We start from the raw sequence: 25,730 nt of genomic DNA, 5'->3' as shown, positions 1-25,730 counted from the left end.
TTTTAATCGGTCTACACAGTAAAAAAACCAAAATAAACTTTTTATAAAGTAAAGTTACCCTTTCAAAGCTGTAAGTTCACCTGTTTCTGTGATCTCAGTATATGAATGGATAGTGTGGTCAGCGCTATGCCCAGTTGCCTTTACTTTCCTAGGGGGTGTCATACACATTCGAGAATGGAATATAACTCAAGACTTTTGAGTTAGCAGTTCTAACAACCCTATGATTCCCCATTACTACTATTTTTCTTTTCAGACTTATCACCGTTTCTGTAATGCCTACAATTATCAAGCCAGGTACCTGTGGTCTCAAGTCTGGGAACCAAACTCAAGAAGTTCAGGTTGGTAGTCAAGTACTTTACCATGCCACCACACTCGCTACACAAAATAGTTCCACAAAATACTCTTGCTACTCCCAGTATTTTATCTCAGTGCCAATCAAATCAAATAGTTTGAGAGTTTAACAGTTCCATTACCTGTCCCCTCTCTCCTCTGCTTTAGACAAATTGACATCCTTTTCCTTAGTGGGTCTTAACACTGCTGGAATCAGAGGCTCCTGCCGTGAATGTGGTCTGTTGGTCAAGCGGTCAGAGACCTGCTGTGGACGGCCTGATGAAAGGCTCTCTAGTTCCATGTAGTCTGGGTGGCTGGGATCTAAGGCGCCAGTTTTTACAGGCCTGTACAAACATCATGAGAAGATAAAAGATGAATAATAATAAAGTGTTGGACAGAAGATAAAAGATGAATAATAACAAAGTGTTGGACAGAAGATAAAAGATGAATAATAACAAAGTGTTGGGCAGAAGTGTTGAAACTTCATTAGAAGATAAAAGATGAATAATAACAAAGTGTTGAGCAGAAGTGTTGAAACTTCATTAGAAGATAAAGATGAATAACAACAAAGTGCTGGGCAGAAGTGTTGAAACTTCATTAGAAGATAAAAGATGAATAATAATAAAGTGTTGGGCAGAAGTGTTGAAACTTCATGAGAAGATAAAAGATGAATAATAACAAAGTGTTGGGCAGAAGTGTTGAAACTTCATTAGAAGATAAAAGATGAATAATAACAAAGTGTTGGGCAGAAGTGTTGAAACTTCATTAGAAGATAAAAGATGAATAATAACAAATTGTTGGGCAGAAGTGTTGAAACTTCATTAGAAGATAAAAGATGAATAATAACAAAGTGTTGGGCAGAAGTGTTGAAACTTCATTAGAAGATAAAAGATGAATAATAACAAAGTGTTGGGCAGAAGTGTTGAAACTTCATTAGAAGATAAAAGATGAATAATAACAAAGTGTTGGGCAGAAGTGTTGAAACTTCATTAGAAGATAAAAGATGAATAATAACAAATTGTTGGGCAGAAGTGTTGAAACTTCATTAGAAGATAAAAGATGAATAATAACAAAGTGCTGGGCAGAAGTATTGAAACTTCATTAGAAGATAAAAGATGAATAATAATAAAGTGTTGGGCAGAAGTGTTGAAACTTCATGAGAAGATAAAAGATGAATAATAACAAAGTGTTGGGCAGAAGTGTTGAAACTTCATTAGAAGATAAAAGATGAATAATAACAAAGTGTTGGGCAGAAGTGTTGAAACTTCATTAGAAGATAAAAGATGAATAATAACAAATTGTTGGGCAGAAGTGTTGAAACTTCATTAGAAGATAAAAGATGAATAATAACAAAGTGTTGGGCAGAAGTGTTGAAACTTCATGAGAAGATAAAAGATGAATAATAACAAAGTGTTGGGCAGAAGTGTTGAAACTTCATTAGAAGATAAAAGATGAATAATAACAAAGTGTTGGGCAGAAGTGTTGAAACTTCATTAGAAGATAAAAGATGAATAATAACAAATTGTTGGGCAGAAGTGTTGAAACTTCATTAGAAGATAAAAGATGAATAATAACAAAGTGTTGGGCAGAAGTGTTGAAACTTCATTAGAAGATAAAGATGAATAACAACAAAGTGCTGGGTAGAAGTGATGAAACTTCATTAGAAGATAAAGATGAATAATAACAAAGTGTTGGGCAGAAGTGTTGAAACTTCATTAGAAGATAAAAGATGAATAATAACAAAGTGTTGGGCAGAAGTGTTGAAACTTCATTAGAAGATAAAAGATGAATAACAACAAAGTGTTGGGCAGAAGTGTTGAAACTTCATTAGAAGATAAAAGATGAATAACAACAAAGTGTTGGGCAGAAGTGATGAAACTTCATTAGAAGATAAAAGACGAATACACTGTAGTGCAGGACTTAGAAGAATTTTTCTATTAAAAAATGAGTGTTCCAAACCATTTAGTAATAGGCCCAATATCTTTGAGCAAAGTAAATCAGACTTACATTGTTAAAAAAGAATGAGAACAATTTAATTTAATTTCACAACTTGTAAGTAGTAGCAAGAAAGAATATAATTTTATTCAAAGTAAAATGGTATTAGTGTTGAGAAATATTTCTGGGTAGTTCATTTATTGTGAATAACATCACTTTGTTTCAATACTAATGTGGTAGAAGATACATCATGTAAACCATTTTACTGCTGTTTTTTACAACAGATAGGAGAGGGTCAAATCAGATACAGTGTTGCATAAAGAGGATGCAAAAAAAAATACAATCCAAAAACAATTAGCTATTTACAACTCAATAAAACAATTAAAATAAATATCTGACTTAGTACAGGATAACAAGTTATTCAATGGAAAAATTTGAAAGCACTCAAGGGAAATAACCAGTGGGGCTATTCAAGGGGAGATAACTGACAGAGCTACCCAAAGACATAGCTGGAGAGGCTACTCACGGGAGATATATTGTAAAGCTAGCCAAGGAGCTTTAAAACAAGTGAAACTACAAAATGGCGATTAATGAAACTACTCAAGGGAGATTAAGCTGGTGAAACCACCCAAGGGAGAGAACTGGTTAGAGTAAAAGGGAGACTACCTAGGCGGGGTTAGTGTAATTTATGGAGCAACCAACCTGGGAGTGTCTAATTCACTAAGATCTATGCTAAGACTAGTTTCTGCATTCAAACTCTGATTAAGTGCTGAGTCTATGCTGACATTTGCTAACAGATTTCCTGGACAGCCGTTTGGTGTACCCATATCCTCAGTCCTGAAGCATTGAAAGGTTGTTCTTATCACATACAATGTTCATTAAAACATGCAAACAGACATACAAGACAAATATATTCAAATTACAGTTTTCATTAAAACATCCGAACTGACATAAAAACATATAGAAATAACATTCTAATAACACAGTTTTTATTAAAAAATACATGCATATCCACATAAATAAACAGAACTGAACCATTGAAAAATTACAAAGAATTATTATAAAATAAGGCTTACATGTAAAATAGAAATAAAGAGGAAAGGATTTTCTAATTACACAGAATGTTCATAAAAACACACACACAAATAATGAGAAAAGGATTTTTACATTTTACACAGAATGTTCAATAAAAACATGCAAACATACATAAAATAGAAAAAAGCTTTTCTAGTTAAACATTAATAACCATCTAGACAGACACAAGTAAAGAAAGAATTGTGTAAAAGGCCAGACATTGCACAGACCTGTTGGCTATCCTCTGGTCATCCTGCCAGGCTATGACGGACTTGTGGATCAAATCCCTGTCCTGGGGTGAACTCAGAGACACTGTGCGACGCCCCCTCCTGCTGGTGGGTGGGGATGGGTTTTGACCCCCCTCTTCATGGGTGAAGCTGCGTCTTCCCCCTGTTCTTCTAGGGAGGAGGGGCTGGTGGGAACTGTGTAGGGAAATTGTTAGTTTTAGATTATTTATGCAAGTGTTAAAAACAAGGAGGAAAGATGTTTAAAAGGCATTTTAAGGTTCCTTTTGTCATAAGAGTTAAAAATGTAAGTCCAAAAAAGGTAGAAAAATACTGTTAAGAATTTTTTTTAATAAGGAATACAAATTTAAGTTAAAAAGAATTTTGAAAAAGTACTTGGTTGTTTGCTCATAAGCATTATAAAATTAAGGTAGAAATAGGCAAAATAGGCAGAAAAAAAAATATTTTCTAGTTGTTTTTTTTTGTTTATACATACAAAACTTTTTCCTTTCAATCCTTATAACAATAAAAACTTGAAACTGGATAGATAAAACTTACCTGGGGCTGACGACTGATGTGCGGTTCATGCCCAGATTGTTTGCTGTGTCTTCAAATGTCAGTCTCTGGAAGCTTTTCTTGGTTGCGCTACTTATCGCTACATTAGGCACAGACCCAAAGTTGCTTCTCTTGCCTGCAGGTGGCACTGTGATCAAATAAAATTTACATAAGCAAATATTAGTGAGCACATGATCTCTTTCACTATCACTTACATTTTTTCCTAAAAAGTTATCAAAAATGATTTCTCATGCAGGTTATGGACTAGTGGTTATGGAAACCACTTTATAAAACTATACTCCTAGCTGCTAGTTGCTATGAAAACCGACTAAACAATCAACTGACCATCTTTAGCCACAGGCCCTGCAGTGCTGCCATCAGCTGTCTGAGAACCAGGTCCTTCAAACACATAGAACAGGTCGGCCAGGAAGGTGAGGATGTTGATTTTCATGGTCTCGTGGGTGTACAGCAGGTCCTCGTAGGTCAGGTGGAAACATTTCCAGGGCAGGTGATTCCTGCAGAACTCCCCAATCTGACGCAAGTTGTACAAGGAATCTGCTATCCCAATGCTGTCTTTCAGACACAAATCTAAAAAGTCACAAAAAATAAAATAATTTGAACTAAGTTTTTAAAAAGTAAAGGAATAATTAGCAATGCTATACTTTTGAGTTAGAGAAAAAAAATATTATTTTACCTAAAAATAATCCCTTTTGATTATTTTTTAAAATTAATATTTTACCTAACAATAATTATTATTACACATTAAATAGATAATATATTTAAATAAAGAAAATAACAATTATTATTATACATGAAAATAAATAATATTTAAATAATAAAGAAACAGTATTTGATCTTCTGCTACACTGATTCAGTGAACAAGTGGCAAAGCTCACAACATACACAATCCCAAAAACTTAAATATACAAAACATGAAATACTTAGAACAAAACTAAATGAAACAAACACAGCCACACAAGACATCACCACAACTCTGATATAAAACCACCAAAAATATCTAAGTGAGCATCAGTACCTTGAATGTTGAGCAGCTCTGGTCTGTAGTAGGCTATGACAGCAGCAACACTGGTGCCATCACCAATATCCCTCATCAGATCTTCCAGCAGAGGGACCTGGACTGGCTCAGCTGGTCGGCCACTCTTGTTCTTGTTTACAAACTGCCAACAAAGATCATTGTTATAATCAAGCTTCATCCTGTTGGCTTGTTTACTAGTCACATTTCAGATGAATAATAAACACTGCATTCTTAGTTCTTGAATTCATAGTAATATTCACAATTCATAGTAATATCTATATAATAGTTTTAATATTCTGTCTGTAAAAAATGCTCTATAAAAAACATAAGGAAATTTAAAAGTTGCACAAACAATACTCAATAATGATGACATCATCAACACTTGATAATAAAGACCTAAAATTTTTGTCTTATTTTTTAAAGTGGTCAGCATGCAGTGTTTCTTTCAAGCCTATCTTTTTGTGAGGGGGGGGGGGGGGGAAGAAGTATTTATTTTCTATATAAATTCTATTAGGTTCGAGGGGGTGGTAGAAAACAAACCTGAGCACCTACCTTAGAATCACCTGAAGACTCAGTGGGTGTCCCCAATACAGTACAGACTTTATTGATCCAAAACTTTAAAGCTTCTTCTGGGGAACTAGGCAATTCACTAGAGGCTGCAAATGTTGTAAGGTTTCTGTAGGGAAGAAATAGTTTGAGGTTATACGAGGCAAGTCACTGAGGTTGTGTAAGGTATGTTAATTTTTTTATTGTTAGGTTTCTGTAAAGAAATAGTTTGAGGTTGTACGAGACCTGACTGAGGTTGTGTAAGTTATGTTAATGTACCATCAAGACAATGTTAAGCTGCACTACTTAAACCAACCACTCCACATTAACTACACTCTAACCCTCACCTGACAGCTTTGACCACCTTCTCAACACTAGCAACTTCAGTGATGTAGGCTCGCATCAAGGCATCAATCAAGGCTATGTGAGCTTTCTATGTTGACAAGAACAAATATGTGAATCAGTACAGACATACATACAATAATCATGCAAGTATTCAACAGGGCATTAGTAAAGATGCCACCCACCTAACAGTAGTAAAACAAATTTGATCATTTCAGCATAGAATTCAATTAACCAAACACACCAAATGTTACACAATCTCAACAAAAGACACACAAAGATGCCACCCACCCTAACAGTGGTAAAAACAAATGTGATCAATTTCAGCATAGAATTCAATTAACTAAACACACCAAAATGTTACACAATCTCAAGAAAACACACAAAGATGGCCACCCACCCCAACAGTGGTAAAAACAAATGTGATCAATTTTAGCATAGAATTCAATTAACCAAATACACCAAAATGTCTCAACAAGACACACAAAAATGGTCACCCACCAACTTAAATGGGGCTGTCTGAACTAGAACAGTTTCTGTGACTGAAGTCTCATCAGAAATATAAATCCCTTTCCTTGACAGTACTTGAATTATGCTCCAGTGTCCTGTATATATAGGGAAGAGAATTACAACTTCAAGGGAGAGAATTTAACAGCTCAAAGGGAGATAATTATAGCTGACATGGTAACAAAATTGCTTTATGCATTACATAAAAAAATAGCTAAGATAATAGTATATGCATAAATAGTATATGTAGTATATGTATAAATAGTATATGATAAAAGTATATAATAGTATATGTTATGGCATGACTCTACACATTTGCAATCAATATACAATTATAATCACACATTGGTTTATACAATGTATGTAGTATAACTTTGCCAGCTGTTTGTAATCTGCACTAGTAAAACAAGCCGATTGGTTTTGGTCAGTGTAGTCAATTACTTTATTTACCAAGTGTTTGCATAATGTAAGCCATTTATTTCTTGCTCCATATATTTAAGTAAACTAATAGATTTGGATTAGGCAGTATAGTGTGATTGATTCAATTTTGATAATATTGATTAACAAATCAATTTAGGACTATTAAGTACAAGTGATTGAATTACAGCAATTAGGCATCAGTTATTGAACTGGGGCAATTAGCTGCTGGTCATACAACTGCTTTGGACAATGAGTTATGTATGGGATGATGGGGTTGGATGGAAGAGCTTACAATTGCCAAGTTGACATTAACAGGTTTGAATCCTGAGCTCTAGTCAGCATGACATCCCTGAGTCCACCTAGTTCTGATGGGTACCTGACCTAAGTTAGGTAACCTACTATCCCCTTGTATGCCAAGGTCATTGAAACAGATGAACTCGACTTCATCTGCCTCATGTGTCTTGGGCACATGGAAACAGATGATGATGTTGATGTATCTGGTTAGTGACCCATAACTTACCCCGCCCCATGTGTGTAGGGCACTAACAGGAAAAGATGATAAGGTATCTGGGTAGTAACCCATAACTTACCCCGCCACTGGGTGTGCATCTCAGGAAACATTCTGCTACAAGCCTGGCAATACAGCTCACTAGAAGACATGTAGTTGACCATCACTGGCCGCAGAACTACTTGACCCTGGACACAGTGGAAACAAGTGAATTACAGGGTTTGATTAGTGACTGTATGACATTGTAACATTTTAATCTGATATATTAAGCTTAATCAAAGTTAACACATTAAACTCATATGTTAAACATACAGTTACATTATGTTCCATTAAGCAATTGAAAAAACTCCATGGTAATTTTGTTGTTCTTTAACACATGCCACAACCTTGACTTAAACACTATATCTAACAATGAGCTTTCAATAGTGAAAAACATACTTCTGAGTTTTGATAGAATGGATCTTGTAACTCCTTGGGGACTTCACTTCCATGCACTTTAGATAGAAGCCATGCCAAAGAGGCTCGCAACTTTGCCTGTAAAAAACAATAATAAACGGGTCAGCAAAAAGGTATATAATCTGTCAAGGAGGCTGTCAACTTTGCCTGAAAACAACAATAATAAACGGGTCAGCAAAAAGATAGATAATCTGTTAAGTAGGAGCATATTTGCCTGAAAACAACAATAATAAACTGGTCAACAAAAAGATAGATAATCTGTCAAGGGTGCTGTCAACTTTGCCTGGAAACAAAAACTGGTCAACAAATCATAGATGCTTTTCCAAGGAGACTGTCAACTGCATGGAAACAACAACAAAAAAAGGGTCACCAAAGAGGATTTTTTGGGCCTATTTTGCATATGATAAAAATTTTATGTAAACAGAGTTCTAGGTAGATAAGATTAAGCATGTTTTAGTATCTACTGATCAAAGAGATATTCTACAGTATTTAATACCCAAAAAAAACCTTGATTCTTTCAAAATCTATCAATAAACAGCATTCAGCTTCATTGTTAGTTTTCAAAGTACCATGAAAAAAAAAGCTTTTAACAAAAAATGTGATCTTTTAGCTGTAAAAATACAATGAGCTTAGCTAAACAAATGCAGCTATTAAACTGTCAACTAATTACATTTTAATGTAAAGTTTTAAAACTTGCTTTTTAACAAAAATTTAAATTCTTTCATTTTTTTTATTTTTTTTACTGCAACAACAATGACAAAGATGTATCCAACATACCAAAAACTTACACCAAATTTAAAATTGTGAATGTGTATGTATGTGTCTTCAATAAATAAAAACCCAGACAAGACAAAAGCAATACAAAACAGAAGTAGAATGATTAAGGTGAAGGATAAACTAACCATTTCAAATACCTCTGTATGGTCAACTGTTTCTTCATCTAAACTATCTATACCATCATCAGAGCTGCTGCACACTTGGCTTTCATCTTCATCTAAGCTATCAGCTTCTATACAGTCCAGCATCACTCTACTCTTCATCTTTTCTACACAGTAGGTTTCTATCAGGTTCAAATGTTGTTTCCTTAGATCAGTGCTTTGGGGTGCACTTAGAGAAACTGGTTCTGTGTTACTTTTTGGATATTCCAACAAACTATCCATTGGCTGTGTCATTAAACTATCCATTGGCTGTGTCATTAAACTATCCATTGGCTGTGTCATTAAACTATCCATTGGCTGTGTCATTAAACTATCCATTGGCTGTGTCACCAAACTATCCATTGGTTGTGTCATCAAACTATCCATTGGTTGGATCGCCAAACTATCCATTGCCATTGGCTGTGTCACCAAACTATCCATTGGATATGACATCAAACTATCCATTGGTAATGAAATACTGTTATCCACTGAATTAGTCATTAAACTATCCATTGGTGATTTCATCCAGCTATCCATATCCAATGGCGGAACATTAAAGCTATTTACAAATTCTGAGCTAGTTTCAACATGGTTATTACTTTGTCGTAATGTGTTATAGGGGAAAGTCAATTCTGGGGTAACAGAATCATTTGTTAGGGTCAAATCACAACAATTAAACTTTTGGGGATCCGAGCTATTTGTTGGGGTCACGTCATAACAATTTAAGTTTTGGGGATCCGAGCTATTTGTTGGGGTCACGTCATAACAATTTAAGTTTTGGGGATCCAGGCTATTTGTTGGGGTCACGTCATGACAATTAAAGTTTTGGGGAAATGAACAATTAAAGTTGTTAGGAACCAGAGTTTCTGTAGGGGGGACATAAAAACTTTGAGAAATTTGAGAAACAACTACAGATGGATTCAGTTTATAATCTCCGCTTGTCTGAGGAACAAGGGTCGTGTCACCTTTTGAAATCTGGGGAACTAGACTATCACCATTTAATCCTTGAGGAACAAAACTATCAACAGGGGTCAGGTCACCATGTAATCCTTGAGGAACCAGACTATCAACAGGAGTCATGTCACCGTCTAACCCTTGAGGAACGAAACTATCAACAGGGGTCATGTCACCATCTAATCCTTGAGGAACCAGACTATCAACAGGGGTCATGTCACCATCTAATCCTTGAGGAACGAAACTATCAACGGGGGTCATGTCACCATCTAATCCTTGAGGAACCAGACTATCAACGGGGGTCATGTTACCATGTAATCCTTGAGGAACGAAACTATCAACGGGGGTCATGTCACCATCTAATCCTTGAGGAACCAGACTATCAACGGGGGTCATGTCACCATGTAATCCTTGAAGAACGAAACTATCAACAGGGGACATGTCACCATCTAATCCTTGAGGAACCAGACTATCAACAGGAGTCATGTCACCGTCTAACCCTTGAGGAACGAAACTATCAACAGGGGTCATGTCACCATCTAATCCTTGAGGAACCAGACTATCAACAGGGGTCATGTCACCATTTAAAATCTGGGGAACCAGACAATCAACAGGGGTCACGCCACTATTATGAAGACTGGGGTTCCCACAGGTAAACTCCCCAGAGTCCAGCTGACACACCTGATGCACATGCAGCAGATACTGCGCACCTAACTTGCGACCATCAACCATGGACCGGTCAGTCCTGGTCAGTGTTTGCCACTGGTCATCTGACGAAAAAGTTAGGCTGTTGATCTGATGCATGTCTTCATAGTTCACCCAACTTTGGGTGTTCTCGTCATTATCTTCACAGACCATGTTAGCTTTAGGCTCAATGTTAGTACCACCCTCTACACCCAGACTGTCAGTGTAGTGATTCCTTTGGTTGAGTAACAACTCAAGAGAAGAACTGTTACCAATGTCAAGGCTATTATTTAAATAACCAAGCAAAGAATTCTGGGATTGGTCTATCAAGGAAAAACTATTAGAACTGTGAAAACTATCATTGGCATAGAGACTGTTAGAAAACTGGGTATCATCTTTTATACAAAGACTATCTGCTAGATAGGAGTCTTCATGGATAAAAATATTATCAGAACACTGAAGATCCTCACCAATGACCATCATAGAATCATATGCGAAACTATCACTAGAGATAGTGAGAGAATCATCCTTTTTACAATCCATATGTACAGGCTGAGAATCATCCTTGGCACAATCATTATGTTTAATTTTATCAACTCCATCTTGGTGTACATCTACATGGTCTGTAGTGTCACATAATGAATGTTCGAATAAGCCAAGGAAGACCATTTCTGTAAGCACTGGTGGATTAGCTAATCCATGTACACTAGAAACCAGCTGATCTGCTATAGATAATCCCTTCAAAACAGAAACTGGCTGGTCACTTTCAGATAATCCTTGTGTAGCAGAAAGGGGCTGGTCACTTTCAGCTAATCCTTGTGTAGCAGAAACTGGCTGGTCACTTTCAGATAATCCTTGTGTGGCAGAAACTAAAAGGTCACTTTCAGATAATCCTTGTGTAGCAGAAACTGGTTGGTCAATTTCAGATAATCCTTGTGTAGCAGAAACTGGTTGGTCAATTTCAGATAATCCTTGTATAGCAGAAACTGGTTGGTCAATTTCAGATAATCCTTGTGTAGCAGAAACTGGTTGGTCAATTTCAGATAATCCTTGTGTAGCAGAAACTGGTTGGTCAATTTCAGATAATCCTTGTGTAGCAGAAACTGGTTGGTCAATTTCAGATAATCCTTGTATAGCAGAAACTGGTTGGTCAATTTCAGATAATCCTTGTGTAGCAGAAACTGGTTGGTCAATTTCAGATAATCCTTGTATAGCAGAAAGGGACTGGTCACTTTCAGCTAATCCTTGTGTAGCAGAAACTGGCTGGTCACTTTCAGATAATCCTCGTGTAGCAGAAAGGGACTGGTCACTTTCAGATAATCCTTGTGAAGCAGAAACTAAAAGGTCACTTTCAGCTAATCCGTGTTCAGCTAATCTTTGTTCAACTAAACCAAGCTTATCTTGATTCACAGAAGCCAGTTCATCTTCTAAAGCTAATCCCTGTATAGAAGAAACCAGCTGATCCCTATTGGCAGGAACTGTCTGTTGGCACTGAGCTGCGACTGGCTTATCCCCTGGGGCTAATCCCTGTTCAAGCTGTGAGCATCCAATGTTGTCTCTAGCACCTTGAGAAGATGAAAAAGTGTTAGACATTTTATCTGACGTTCTGCTTGATAAGTCATCTGTCACTGTGTTTGACAGTTCATCTGTCACTGTGTTGGACAGTTCATCTGTCAATGTGTTGGACAGTTCATCTGTCACTGTGTTTGACAGTTCATCTGTCACTGTGCTGGACAGTTCATCTGTCACTGTGTTGGACAGTTCATCTGTCAATGTGTTGGACAGTTCATCTGTCACTGTGCTGGACAGTTCATCTGTCACTGTGTTTGACAGTTCATCTGTCACTGTGTTGGACAGTTCATCTGTCACTGTGTTTGACAGTTCATCTGTCACTGTGTTTGACATTTCATCTGTCACTGTGTTGGACAGTTCATCTGTCACTGTGTTGGACACATCAGCATCCTCCCTAAAGCCAGCACCAGTAGCCATCCCGTCACCACCCTGACTGTCCACCACCTCCCAACCTAGTGTGTCTGTCCTACCACCATCTCTACCCCTCCTCTCCTGCTCTACAACACCCTGCGCCATACCAGGACATGTATTTTCTTCTAGACTTTGGACAGCCTTACTGTGTTGTTCTGTCTTTTCATCAGACTTATCTATTTGGGCTCCTATTTGTTCTTCAGGTTTTAATTCTTGTTCTACATCAACTTCTACAAAGGCTTCTAATTCTTGTTCTACATCAGCTTCCACTAATTGTTCTACATCAACTTCTACTAATTCTTTATTTTCTTGTTCTACATCAACTTCTACTAATTGTTCTACATCAACTTCTACTAATTCTTTATTATCTTTTTCCTCATCGACTTCTAGTAATTCTTTATTTCCTTGTTCTACATCAACTTCAACTAATTGTTCTACATCAACTTCAACTAATTGTTTATTATCTTCTTCTACATCAACTTCAACTAATTCTTTATTTTCTTGTTCTACATCAACTTTAACTAATTCTTTATTTTCTTGTTCTACATCAAATTCTACTAATTTTTTATTTCCTTGTTCTACATCAACTTCAACTAATTCTTTATTTCCTTGTTCTACATCAACTTCAACAAATCCTGAAGTCATCATTTCTTGTAAATACTTTTCTATTGGACCTACTAGTATGTTAACTAGTCCACTCTCGTTGTTTGCGATTTTGTTACCATTGTCTTCATCATATAGTGTTATTGCCATATCACCTAAAGATCCTTTGTCTTCATCATGTAGAATTAACCCTATATCACCTAACGATCCTTTCAATCCCCTGCTGTTATGATTGTATAGCCTGAGTTCCTGCAAGATATCTGGCACCACATGTCCTTCTATATTTCTTCCAGAAAATTGTGGGTAAGTTTCTTCTATGTCCATCTCTCCATTATTGTTTATGGTCTTTGTCTCTATCATTGTGTCACAATGTTCAACTTCAGTTTTCTCTACAATATTGTCATTGTTATGCTGAATTATTTTACTATTGGAACTTTCCTTTGAAGTTTCTACATTTTGTTTAATTGGTTCCCTACTATCTAATGTTCCCCTAGTATCTTCTACATTTTCTTCTGTTGTGTGTTGTTGAATTGGTTCCCTACCATCTAATGTTCCCCTAGTATCATCTAGATTCTCTTCTGTTGTGTGTTGTTGAATTGGTTCCCTACCATCTAATGTTCCCCTAGTATCATCTAGATTCTCTTCTGTGGTGTGTTGTTGAATTGGTTCCCTACCATCTAATGTTCCCTTAGTAACATCCAGATTTTCTCCTGTAGTGTTTACACTTTGTTCCGTACAACCCAATGTTCCATCAATACCTTCAAGACTATGTGAACCTATTATACAACTCACTAGGCTATGTGTACACAGGTCTCTCTCTTGTACCAACTGTTCAGCACTGTCTACCCTGTCAATCCTACACCCAGTCAAGGGCTGCTCCACCAAATGGGTCTCAATGTGTTCTGTTTGCTCTACATTATTGTCTGACATTCCTCCATTGCATCTTGAGATAGAAGTACATGTGCCGCCATTTTCTGAGATTCCTCCATCCAACCTTGAGATAGGAATACATGCGTTACTATCATTGTCTGACATTCCTCCATCTGGTCCTGAGATAGGAATACATGTGCCACCATTTTCTAAGAATCCTCCATCTAATCTTGAGATAGGAATACATGTGCTACCATCATCGACTCCGTAGCCTGGGGTTGCTATGGCAAGGTTGGGTGAAGATGACACAACATCAATATTGACTGACTGTGTCTCTATCTGGGAGTGACAGCTGACACAGTACCTAGTGACTTCTCTACACACTGACACATCAACTGCTGGGGTCTCAACACACTGGACCTGACTGGTCAGAGCACACAAACCTTGACCTGTGAGCTCACCCTGACCTTGGGGTGCCAGTGCACCATGACCTTGACTGGCCAGCGCACTAGCCTGTAGACACTGAATGGACACCTTGTTGCCAGACGTGGTCTGCTCCAGCATAACCTGGTGAAAAGTGTCCGGCGCCAGACAGGTGATGTGAATGTCTGTCAGGTGAGGCACGCTGGGCTCCGACTGCGTCTGGAGCAGGAGACGAACAGAGTCCACACATCCTCCTGGACCAGCAGGCTGACACAACACACCGCTGGCCTGAGACAACACACCGTCGGCCTGACACAACACACCGCCTACTGAATCAATCGATGGTAGGGTTGTCACACCTGTTTCCACTTGATCCCCCTCACCTGCGTCACTGTGAGCGCTGGCCGACAAGGGCAGAACACTCTGGCTAATTATAACCCTTACATCATCATCCTCATCATCATCGAATGACAGAAATACCTCATCACTACTGCTACTATCAAAACTATTCTCTCTAAACTTATCCATTTCAAGAAACACTTCTATTCAAATCTCCAATACACCACAATAACACAGTGTGTAACATATGTTTCCAAGAGAGGTAATTAGAACACATATGACCGAGATATGTGGACAGATGAGCCAATCAAATATCCACAGTGTCATAAAAACTGTGTAGGCTTGTTCCGCTTCATTGATCACTACACATATCAACAGAAACTTAATACCACTGGATTGAATAGAAAATATGCAGGCATTTATCCAAATGTTGTAGTTGGCTTCAAATGGTGTACGGTGGTGGATGGGCTATAGACCAGCTACATGGTGTACGCTGGTGGTTAGGCTATACAGCAGCTACGTGGTTGGTGTACGCTGGTGGTTGGACTATAGACCAGCTATGTGACTGGTAGAACTTATGTGGCCTGCTGCTTTCAATGCAGAGATTATGTGATTATATTCGAGGATCAATTTTCGTCAATAACCGCAAGATTTAAACCTTTTAAAAGGAGGCCTTAAAAATATCAGTAGGGGAACTTTTCTTATAAGAGACACCACACTAAGCGGGCTCAATAAAACTGCCAACAAACATAAATCTTTTTAAACAACAAAAAACTGATATTGCAAAGCATTTTAAAAAACTTTTTCAAACCTAACAATAGGAAAGCAACATATTTCACAGTTTCTAGCTATAAAATTTTGAGAACCATCTTATTAAAGAATGTAGACATGTTGCATATTGACCCATTCAGACACCATTCCTTTCCTATTTCATAGCTATTGATCCAAACAATGCATTGTGTTTTTATTTTTCTACCACTTGGACACACTGCAGCATAGCACACTCAAGTACTCAAACAGTTAAATGGTACATGCTCTCATTACTTGGCCTTGCAATTAATTAATAGGCCTACCCTTTACATAGTCTTGATTTTGTGAATCAACTACAGTACAAGTGTTAAGAGAAAAGCAGAAGGGCCACAGAAAATAGAAGGCTTACACTATTTGACATGGGGAAAGCTAAACAAACAGCATTAAGTCACCAACTATGTAAACAAAAGGTAGCCAGTATACAGAAACACAGGGCCTAACACACCTATGCCATTCGGTGGTGTTAAACTCAATAGAGGCCGTTCAGGGCAAGGGAAACAATCCTAAATATATTCCACTCTTCTGGTGTTTGTATGAGAAAGGGAGATAATCAATCCAACTGAGACAATCCTAGATATATTCCACTCTTCTGGTGTTTGTATGAGAAAGGGAGATAACCAAACCAACTGAGACAATCCTAAATAGATTCCACTCTTCTGGTGTTTGTATGAGAAAGGGAGATAACCAAACCAACTGAGACAATCCTAAATATATTCCACTCTTCTGGTGTTTGTATGAGAAAGGGAGATAATCAATCCAACTGAGACAATCCTAAATAGATTCTACTCCCTTGCAGCTGGGATGAGAGAGGGAGATCAATCCAGGCCTTAACTACACAAATCTCAGTGTATGTCAATACAGACAGATTACCTGGCCAGAGACTGACACAGCATCAAAGTATGCCAACTACAAGTTGTACAACCAGACCAAACTTAGTCACTGATAGCAAGACAGAACACAACCTCTTTCCCAATCAGCATACCAATGGACATCTCTTCATCCCCTTTCCACTCCAAACATCATGAGCCAGTGATAAAATAATATTTAAATCACTTGTTTTTTCACCATTGATGTTTTAAAATAGAAATGTAAAGTTAATAAAAATTACTAATACTCAAGTCCAATATTCCAATACTGTTGGGGGAATGTGAGATCCATCATATATGTGCAATAGGTATTTTCATATAATTTTATTAGTAATGTAATTAGTGCACTGTGACTAAGTTCACAGTGAACAAAATATAAAGCATTAAAACAGCTGAGTCCAAATAGAGCTAGACTATCTTCCAATATGGTGCTAGATATGGATAGCCTGACATAGTTCTTACAACACACACAGACTAGAATGGTGCTAGGTATGGATAGCCTGACATAGATTTTAACAAACACACAAAGACTAGAATGATGCTAGAGATGGATAGCCTGACAGATTTTAACAAACACACACAGCCTAGAATGACAAAAAAAGAAAGTCTCTAGACTTACATCATGCTCATGTGGAACCAGCGTGTCCCCACAGAGAGGAACTCCCACGACCATGTTCCAGCAGTAAATAGCTCAACACTAGGCAACACCTGGGTATATAAAGACTAGGGCAACTGGCTCACTCAAAAATTACAATTTCTAATGTGAGCACATATGGGGGTGAGTAACTTCCTTTATCTCACCGCGTCTATTTATAGATTTAAATGACAGCTTAGGATTTTCCATGACGGTGAGTCATACAGGTGAAAGACAGATCGCGCATGCAAGCAATGGTTAGCGTGTGGGGGGAGACAACAGCTTGGGTCAACAGACCATATAATGCATTTTTATTTTAGCAAACAAGGACCCTTGCTCAAAGGTTTCAGTAAAATTACAGGCGTCAATTGAACTTCAGTACAGCTACGAGATCTACACATCGCCAAAAATAAAATTCGACCCATTGGAAAAACTCCCGCTAACCAAACACGGCACGCTCGGGAGTCCCCGCGTTAAGTAGGTCGCCGTGTTTACCTTGTGGGATAAAAATAGCACTGACCTAATTATGAATCATAGCCTCTACCTGTTTAGTACCAGTATTTATATAACAGTATCTGAGTTGCAGTGTCTAAAACATTAGCGGTAATATTTTTAAACTATCGACTGTGCGAGTTTAGTATCAGTATTTATATAACAGTATCTCTGAGTTGCGGTGTCTCAAACATTAGCGGTAATATTTTTAAACTATCGACTGTGCGAGTGTGTGTCTTAAGTTTTTCTGCTTTTTATTTTTTTGCGACATGGCCCATCTTCAGCTATCTTCAACCCAAATCCCCCTTTCCCCCCCCCCCCCCCCCACCCTCGATAAAATAGAAACCTTTACTGTACAAGTTAGGCATGACTGGCGGCTTAGTGTATTACCCCTTTTCAACATTCTATTGACTGGATTAGTAACACAACTATGTTCATATGCCGCGTATATCCCCAACAGATTTCCCCCTTCCCCACATTTCTACCAGTGACCCAAATTTAGTAGCAAAGGAAAAAAAAAAGATGTTGGGTTGGAGAGTAGATCTATTTATTAGTCTGCTGACCGTACAAACAAAATTATTGATATTCATGGAGAAACAGAAATGGATTTATACTGTCTCTATTTATGGCTCATTTATTTTCTTGAAAAAAAAAATATAAAAGAAAAAAACCACCATACGCTTGGGCCTTCTCGAATGTGGCTAAGAAAAAGAGTTGAATGATACATTTTTCTTGTGGTAGAAATTCGTCTAGACACTATCGGTAACGCTCCATGAGATTTAACACTCAGATTGGTCAGCTTGACTTGCGATAGAAATGTAGAAATTAGTTACATTACTGATGGTGAAACGTGTAAGATTATGAGGAAATTGAGTCTCTAATTAAAATATCGTTTCGCATTTTTATAAATTTGTTGAAATGCATAAATCGGACAAGAAAACTAAAAATGAAACAAAAAACCCATTCAGATAACTGTTCAAAGAAACATTTTAATAAAATGAAAGGGTTAAACATTAGATGCGTCTTAAGATATGGTTGTCATTTTATTAACAGAAGGATAACCAAAATATGCTCGTTGTTGACTAGGGCCAGAAAAACTGTAAGCTTATGGTTGGCAATCAGGACTGGGTCAATATCAAAGGTAGATCTATATTTTTTTTCTACTCTATTAAATAACAGTTGTGATGGCTAGTCAAATATGCTGCAAGAAATCGTCACCAGACCCTCCAACCCAGCCCTGCACTCATACAGACCGTGAATCAGCACTACCGCTCTGTTCACAGCTTGTTGTTAGCCACCCGTACACATCTGCAATAACATCTCATACCCCGGCACATCACTGTGTACCAAAGACAGGCATAGCACTACAGGCTGTAGGTTAACAACTTGCAAGTCCTACTGATGCATAGCTTGTAGAATGAGGCATACAGAGGTAGGGGGAGGGGGGCACTTCACAGGTCACCTTAAATCTTGAGACATACCGAAACAGCATTCTGATACTTCATAGGCCATACATTTTTTTCAAAGAAATTATTATACACACACATATGGCATGGGAAAAAAATATCAAGGCGAGACCCGGGACTGTTGAGCACAATATTATTGTGTTCGTTGGCATGCGAGTAGGCGATATACCAAGACCTATCCAAACATTGGAACGAGCTGGGTCAAAAATGACACCAAACAAACCGGAAACAAAGTGTGTGCGAACAGAAACAAGATATACCGGTACGTAATGTTTTGTAACCATTCGCGTACGAATTAAACAAAGGAACGGGGAAATGTGGGAGACACGTGCAAGGGGAAAGTTTTGTACTTTTTTTTTAAACTTTTGACGCAAAGAGTTACTTAACCAACGTCATTCATTCATCTTGCCACCTTCCTACACCCTGCTCAGTTAGCTTTGGCTTAAGTAATCACGGGAGTTGAGTAACGAGGGGTATGTCAATGGAGGCGGTCTAATGTATACAGTCATAGATGTACACTGTACAGGCTAGACCAAGTGAACACTAGACCATAGGAAAATACGGTGACATCGGCCTAACGTATAGTCATAGATGTACACTGTACAGGCTAAACCAAGTGAACACTAGACCATAGGAAAATATGGTGACATCGGCCTAATGTATACAGTCATAGATGTAAAGGCTAGACCAAGTGAACACTAGACCATAGGAAAATATGGTGACATCGGCCTAATGTATACAGTCATAGATGTAAAGGCTAGACCAAGTGAACACTAGACCATAGGAAAATATGGTGACATCGGCCTAATGTATACAGTCATAGATGTAAAGGCTAGACCAAGTGAACACTAGACCATAGGAAAATATGGTGGCATCGGCCTAATGTATACAGTCATGGATGTAAAGGCTAGACCAAGTGAACACTAGATAATAGGAAAATATGGTGACATCGGCCTAATGTATACAGTCATGGCTGTAAAGGCTAGACCAAGTGAACACTCGGCCTATAGGAAAATATGGTGACATCAGTCTAATGTATACAGACAGATGTAAAGGTAGACCAAGTGAACACTAGATAATAGGAAAATATGGTGACATCGGCCTAATGTATACAGTCATGGATGTAAAGGAACATTAGGCCCACTAGAAATATGGTGACATCGGCTTGATGCACACAGTCATAAACTTACAGGCTAACTGGAGAGAACACACAAGGCGCATTAGAAATGTGGTGACATCGGCCTAATGCATACAGTCTCGTAGACTAACAGGCTGACTGGAGGGAACACACAAGACGCATCAGAAATGTGGTGACATCGGCCTAATGCATACAGTCTCGTAGACTAACAGGCTAACTGGAGGGAACACACAAGACGCATTAGAAATGTGGTGACATCGGCCTAATGCATACAGTCTCGTAGACTAACAGGCTGACTGGAGGGAACACACAAGACGCATCAGAAATGTGGTGACACAAATCACAGGTATTAAATCACGTCAGGTACGCAGCATACGTGTCATGAAATACACATGACAAATAAAACGGGCCAGAAATAGAGGGTCATAAAACACAGAAGTTATATCCAGTACGATGAGGTCAAGTGTCCAGTGTTGAAAACTGAATTTAAAGATATGTTTACCTATGGGGGTTCGCAGTTTAGCATGGGTGGCATAATGTATAACAATTAATTTAGAAATAAGGACCTAACATTGGGAACCTAAAGTTTACCACAAAGATTACAATATTTACTACACGGGGGTGGGGGGGGGGGGCAATATTTACCACAGAGAACCTCATATTTAACACATCCAAGAATTACCACAGAATATCTTAAGTTAAGCACAGAATATCTTAAGTTAAGCACAAAGTATCTTAAGTTTAGCACAGAAGACCTAAAGTTTATCACATGGGAGTCCAATAATGACCACACAAGACCTAACGTATATCCCAGAAGACCTAACGTTTAGTACATATAAAACAGCACCACCACCTATCCGTGTGATGTGACTGTATGACAGCGAGGAAGTGTGGCAGGCTTGCATAGACTGCTCTTTACAAGGACATCGCTGTGTGACATGTCAATAATTAATAACAATAAATGGGCAAGGGGAGAGAACTCGAGTCAGCCCAAGATGCACAGATTGTCCTACTTGACTTTGATAGAAAGAACAAACTTACAGAGGTTATGAAATAGACTAATGTGTTGTTCATATGTGTAGCCGACCGTACCAGGGGATCGGCTGATGCTGTCTAGCACGGGGGTGGTGGGGGGGGGGCAACCTAGGGTGGTATTCTGTCAACCTCTAACCAGTTGTACTGTGGCTTGCTGGTTATGCTCCACAAGTATAGTGAGGTTTTTAAACTACAGCACATTTCAAGTCATGTGTTCTTTATCTGTGTGGCATCTAGATCTAGATATTGTTGGCTTACTATTACAAAATGTAAACGGCAATAGGGGATGTGCACATATTGCATACCACCATAGGGGTATGGGGGGTGTCATTTACTCACATTGTGTTAGATTATATATTTTGTTTAGTGTGCATATCTGTGTTACATAACTTTGCCTTCGATGTATTACTATTGTTTTTGTTTTTCTTGCTAAATGTCTAATATAAAGGTTGAAATGATTACTGGCCTACACATTATTTGTTTTTAACACACATTTTCTAGAAAAAAAATGTGATTATTATAATGTATGGTAGTCTATGGAAATGTGAGTAGGGTTGTGTGGTATATATGTTATGTGTCTATATGAAAAAGAGACCTAAACTTAACCCTATAGGTACAGCTACCAGTAATACAGCAGTCACAACCTTTAAAAACAACAGTTTAACGAGACAACATCATCAACGAAACCATATCATCAACAAGACAACAACATCAACAAGACAGCATCATCAACAAGACAACATCATCAACAAGACATCATCAACAAGATAACATCATCAACAAGACAACATCATCAACAAGACAACATCATCAACTAGACAACATCATCAACAAGACAACATCATCAACTAGACAACATCATCAACAAGATAACATCATCAACAAGACAACATCATCAACAAGACAACATCATCAACTAGACAACATCATCAACAAGACAACATCATCAACTAGACAACATCATCAACAAGACAACATCATCAACTAGACAACATCATCAACAAGACAACATCATCAACTAGACAACATCATCAACAAGACAACATCATCAACTAGACAACATCATCAACAAGATAACATCATCAACAAGACAACATCATCAACAAGACAACATCATCAACTAGACAACATCATCAACAAGACAACATCATCAACTAGACAACATCATCAACTAGACAACATCAACAAGATAACATCATCAACAAGACAACATCATCAACAAGACAACATCATCAACTAGACAACATCATCAACAAGACAACATCATCAACTAGACAACATCATCAACAAGACAACACCATCAACAAGGCAGATAGCTCTTGTATTATTATGTCAGACTTAATTAAAGAAAGAACGATGAGCATAACACAGCCTGTAATCTAGCTGTGTTCCTACACTCTCTCTATCCCCACCATACTGAGCAACTGTAAATACCTGACAACTCTCAACAACCTGTTGTACAGAGCCCCTCTAATTCCTTAATAACTAGTTGTGTACAGCAGACAAGTAGGCTGTTCAAAAAAACATCTTTTCAAATGTACCACAGTGTCAATAAGGGTCTATTGACGGCTAGTAAAGGGGGCCGCGACATCTACTGCTATACATTGCTTCGTGTATCCAGCTTTGATTCATGTCAGATTTTGACTTGTAAACAATCATAGGAATGTCATTCAAAGCTTGACAGCCCTACCTCTCTACTAGTTAAACAAGCTGGTTATTTTGTTGCTAATTGTTGTTTGTGACAGAGAAATTAATACAACTACATATGTCTAGATCATCAAGCTAGCTGGTTTATTACTAGTTGTAGTTTGTTACAGAAAAATGAATACAACTACACAAGACTAGATGATTAAGCTAGCTGGTTTAAAAATTGTAGTTTGCAACAGAAAAATAAATACAACTCTACCTAAGCTGCTACATACCAGATTAACGCTAATTCATACAAGGAAATTGTTGAGCTAACAACAAGACATAATACAAGCCTAACCCTAATCGCCATCCTAGCTACCAGCCAATCCTTACAAGTTGCACAAGTAATAGGGTAAACTATTTTTTTACCACAGGACAAATCACTGAGCACGGTGGATCTAAAAATTAAAGTGGACAAAACATACATGGGGAAAAAAGTATGGCAAAAAAAATGTTCTGAGTTAGCCAGCACGAACAGCACAAAACAATCAGAAGTCTTACAGTAACTAGAGCTGTTTTTAGCTAGTACAGTACTATCTAGTTTTACTTCTATTTTTGTCACTAGTGCAGTACAAGCTAAATTTACTTTTATGTTTACCAACATATATTTACAGCCTTTCAACAAAATGACAGTCTTTGATTATTATTAAGCCACAAATGACATAAAACACCACCAAAGGGTTATAGTGACTAGACAGAGGGTATTCTGGGAGTGTTAGTTCAACACCAGATCAAAAGCTGAGGTAATGTATATATAGTCCTACTACTGTCAGCTCAAAGATGTCAAGATCAGCAAGGTATTAATTCTTTAATATAATATCTTCATATGACATGACTTTGGAAACATGGAATTTAGAGTATTTAATATAATATTAACAGTAAACTCATGTCTATTAAAAAGTTAGTGTTAAATGTGTTGATTTTTAAACACTTTTTGTAATCAGTTATATAAAACATAAGACTAAAAAGATTATTAAAAATATTGGTTTCAGCAACATTTCATTTCTATATTTTTCTCTTAAAAGTAAAACATGTTTTTATACATTAAACAAGAACAAACAAGGTGGATGCAATGCTGCAAATATTCCACTTCTAGAGGAGGTTGATACATGCTCAAAAATGATATTAAATAGGAGTAGTTAGTTTCACAGTACAAACACTAAAACTAAACTTGAAGAATGTTAGGTATTTCAACTATTTTGTTGCTTCTGCAGATCAAAGGACTGAACTAGAAAACAGGTTTCACAGCTTCAACTCTCTATTATGGTTGTTGGGTCTATCAGACTATATAAAAACCACATAACAATAGGCCTTATTTTGTTAAACTAAGCCATATATAACTACTTAACATTAGGTCTATGTATTTAAACTACACAACAAAGACTAAATATCAAATACAACTAATATGATTCAACACTAAATGAGGAAAAACAAAAAATTATATAAATATTTAACACAAAATTAACCTTTAACCTAAGGCAAAAACAACCTTATAATAAAACCATGATAGCACTTAACTTAGCAAAAAGCCTAACGTTCAACCTCACAGTAATTATAAACAAAGTTTCAATACTTAATGAGCCAATATTCATAACCTTTCACTACTAACTTACACCAACCATGAACCAAATTGCAATAGTAAACATTTAACACTAAACATTCAGTCAGTTATCTTTATCAAACTGTTATACATCAGGAGACACCACAACTACAACAATGCTATCCTATTTGAAAGTTAGCTTAAAGATGTTTAAATTCCATAACTATAACTACAAATAAAAACAGAAAGTTGAAAATAAAGTTGGCAGTAAAAAACTAGATTTACATTTCATATCTACACCATTTCCTACTTCAATGACTGCTTGCAGCTGTTAATGTGTATGTATAAATGTGGACAAGTTGAGAGAAAAAACAAATGAGCTCACCATGTTGGAGTCATATGTTAATGCCTGTGTATAAATGTGGACAAGTTGAGAGAAAAACAAATGAGCTCACCATGTTGGAGTCATATGTTAATGCCTGTGTATAAATGTGGACAAGTTGAGAGAAAAAACAAATGAGCTCACCATGTTGGAGTCATATTCCTCAGCTGGGATAAGTTCTATGACATCGTTCTCAATGAACTCACAGCTTGGACTAGCAACAACAGACATGGTGCCAGACAGCTGAGACTTCACCAAGCCTTTGGACTGCGGGTGTTGGAGCTCAAATGGCAGGCATCCAATACTAACGTGGTGTGATTCTTTGCCTTTAATAGAAATAAAAAAACAGTTTTATTGTAAAATCAGCTGGCATAAGCAATAGATCTAGGCCAAAATAAAGCTTTTTTGAGATTGATACTTTTTATTCATATCATGGTCAGAAAGTAGAGCTTACAACTGCTGACCCCAAAGTCTAGAGTTCAGTTTCAAGTCTATACTGTAGGATTTATCTGAGTCAATTCAGCTCTAACGAGTACCGGACTCTCGTTAGAGAAACAAAAAAGGCGTTGACCACACTATTCCCCCTGTATGCTGAGGTCACTGAAATTGCAGCACTACTTCATCTTACAATTTGTTTTAGACACATGTCTTTTACAATAATTTACATACAACTATCAATAAGTCTGTAAGATTATTTTTTTTCGTTTTAAAGTGTAGGCTACACTTGTTTTAACTGCTGTGTATTATAGACTTTATAATTTTTTAAATGTTCAGATGTGTCATACTGGATAAGTCGAGTGTTGAGCAGGCCAAGTAGTTACTAGAATATGATATATCCAGTTATTTTAGTGTTCCTATGTTTGATGTACTGCCATGGATAAGTAAAAATCATAACATTTATCTGATTTCAGAAGTAATTTAGATTCTAAATCTAATTAAGATCCAGTTTTATATTATTAATTATAATTTTTT

The 25,730-nt window shown here is 37.2% G+C and overlaps 1 protein-coding gene across 8 annotated transcripts in view; it reads right to left on the bottom strand.

The window, feature by feature from the left end:
• LOC131940967 (calmodulin-regulated spectrin-associated protein 1) overlaps positions 1 to 25,730 on the bottom strand; it is a 61,391-nt gene that overhangs the window by 34,064 nt on the left and 1,597 nt on the right. For 4 of the 8 annotated variants that reach the window (XM_059299906.1, XM_059299909.1, XM_059299908.1 and 1 more), the window contains exons 1-12: positions 8,836 to 9,570; positions 7,916 to 8,011; positions 7,560 to 7,665; positions 6,544 to 6,647; positions 6,048 to 6,133; positions 5,707 to 5,830; positions 5,155 to 5,296; positions 4,464 to 4,706; positions 4,122 to 4,266; positions 3,570 to 3,761; positions 2,968 to 3,102; positions 474 to 674 (exon numbers count right to left, since the gene is read on the bottom strand). In XM_059299906.1, the coding sequence (XP_059155889.1) occupies positions 474 to 674; positions 2,968 to 3,102; positions 3,570 to 3,761; positions 4,122 to 4,266; positions 4,464 to 4,706; positions 5,155 to 5,296; positions 5,707 to 5,830; positions 6,048 to 6,133; positions 6,544 to 6,647; positions 7,560 to 7,665; positions 7,916 to 8,011; positions 8,836 to 9,387 (2,126 nt within the window). In that variant the 5' untranslated portion in view covers positions 9,388 to 9,570. Of the gene's footprint in view, positions 1 to 473; positions 675 to 2,967; positions 3,103 to 3,569; positions 3,762 to 4,121; positions 4,267 to 4,463; positions 4,707 to 5,154; positions 5,297 to 5,706; positions 5,831 to 6,047; positions 6,134 to 6,543; positions 6,648 to 7,559; positions 7,666 to 7,915; positions 8,012 to 8,835; positions 9,571 to 17,001; positions 17,085 to 24,902; positions 25,085 to 25,730 lie in introns of those variants that run through there. The other 4 variants (XM_059299912.1, XM_059299913.1, XM_059299907.1 and 1 more) reach the window with 4 other exon arrangements.

Source organism: Physella acuta, unplaced genomic scaffold, assembly GCF_028476545.2.
Source record: "Physella acuta isolate Inbredline_101_S28 unplaced genomic scaffold, ASM2847654v3 ptg000336l, whole genome shotgun sequence".
In the NCBI taxonomy this organism is placed as follows: Eukaryota; Metazoa; Mollusca; class Gastropoda; family Physidae; genus Physella; species Physella acuta.
This window is presented reverse-complemented; position numbering and strand designations above follow the sequence as displayed.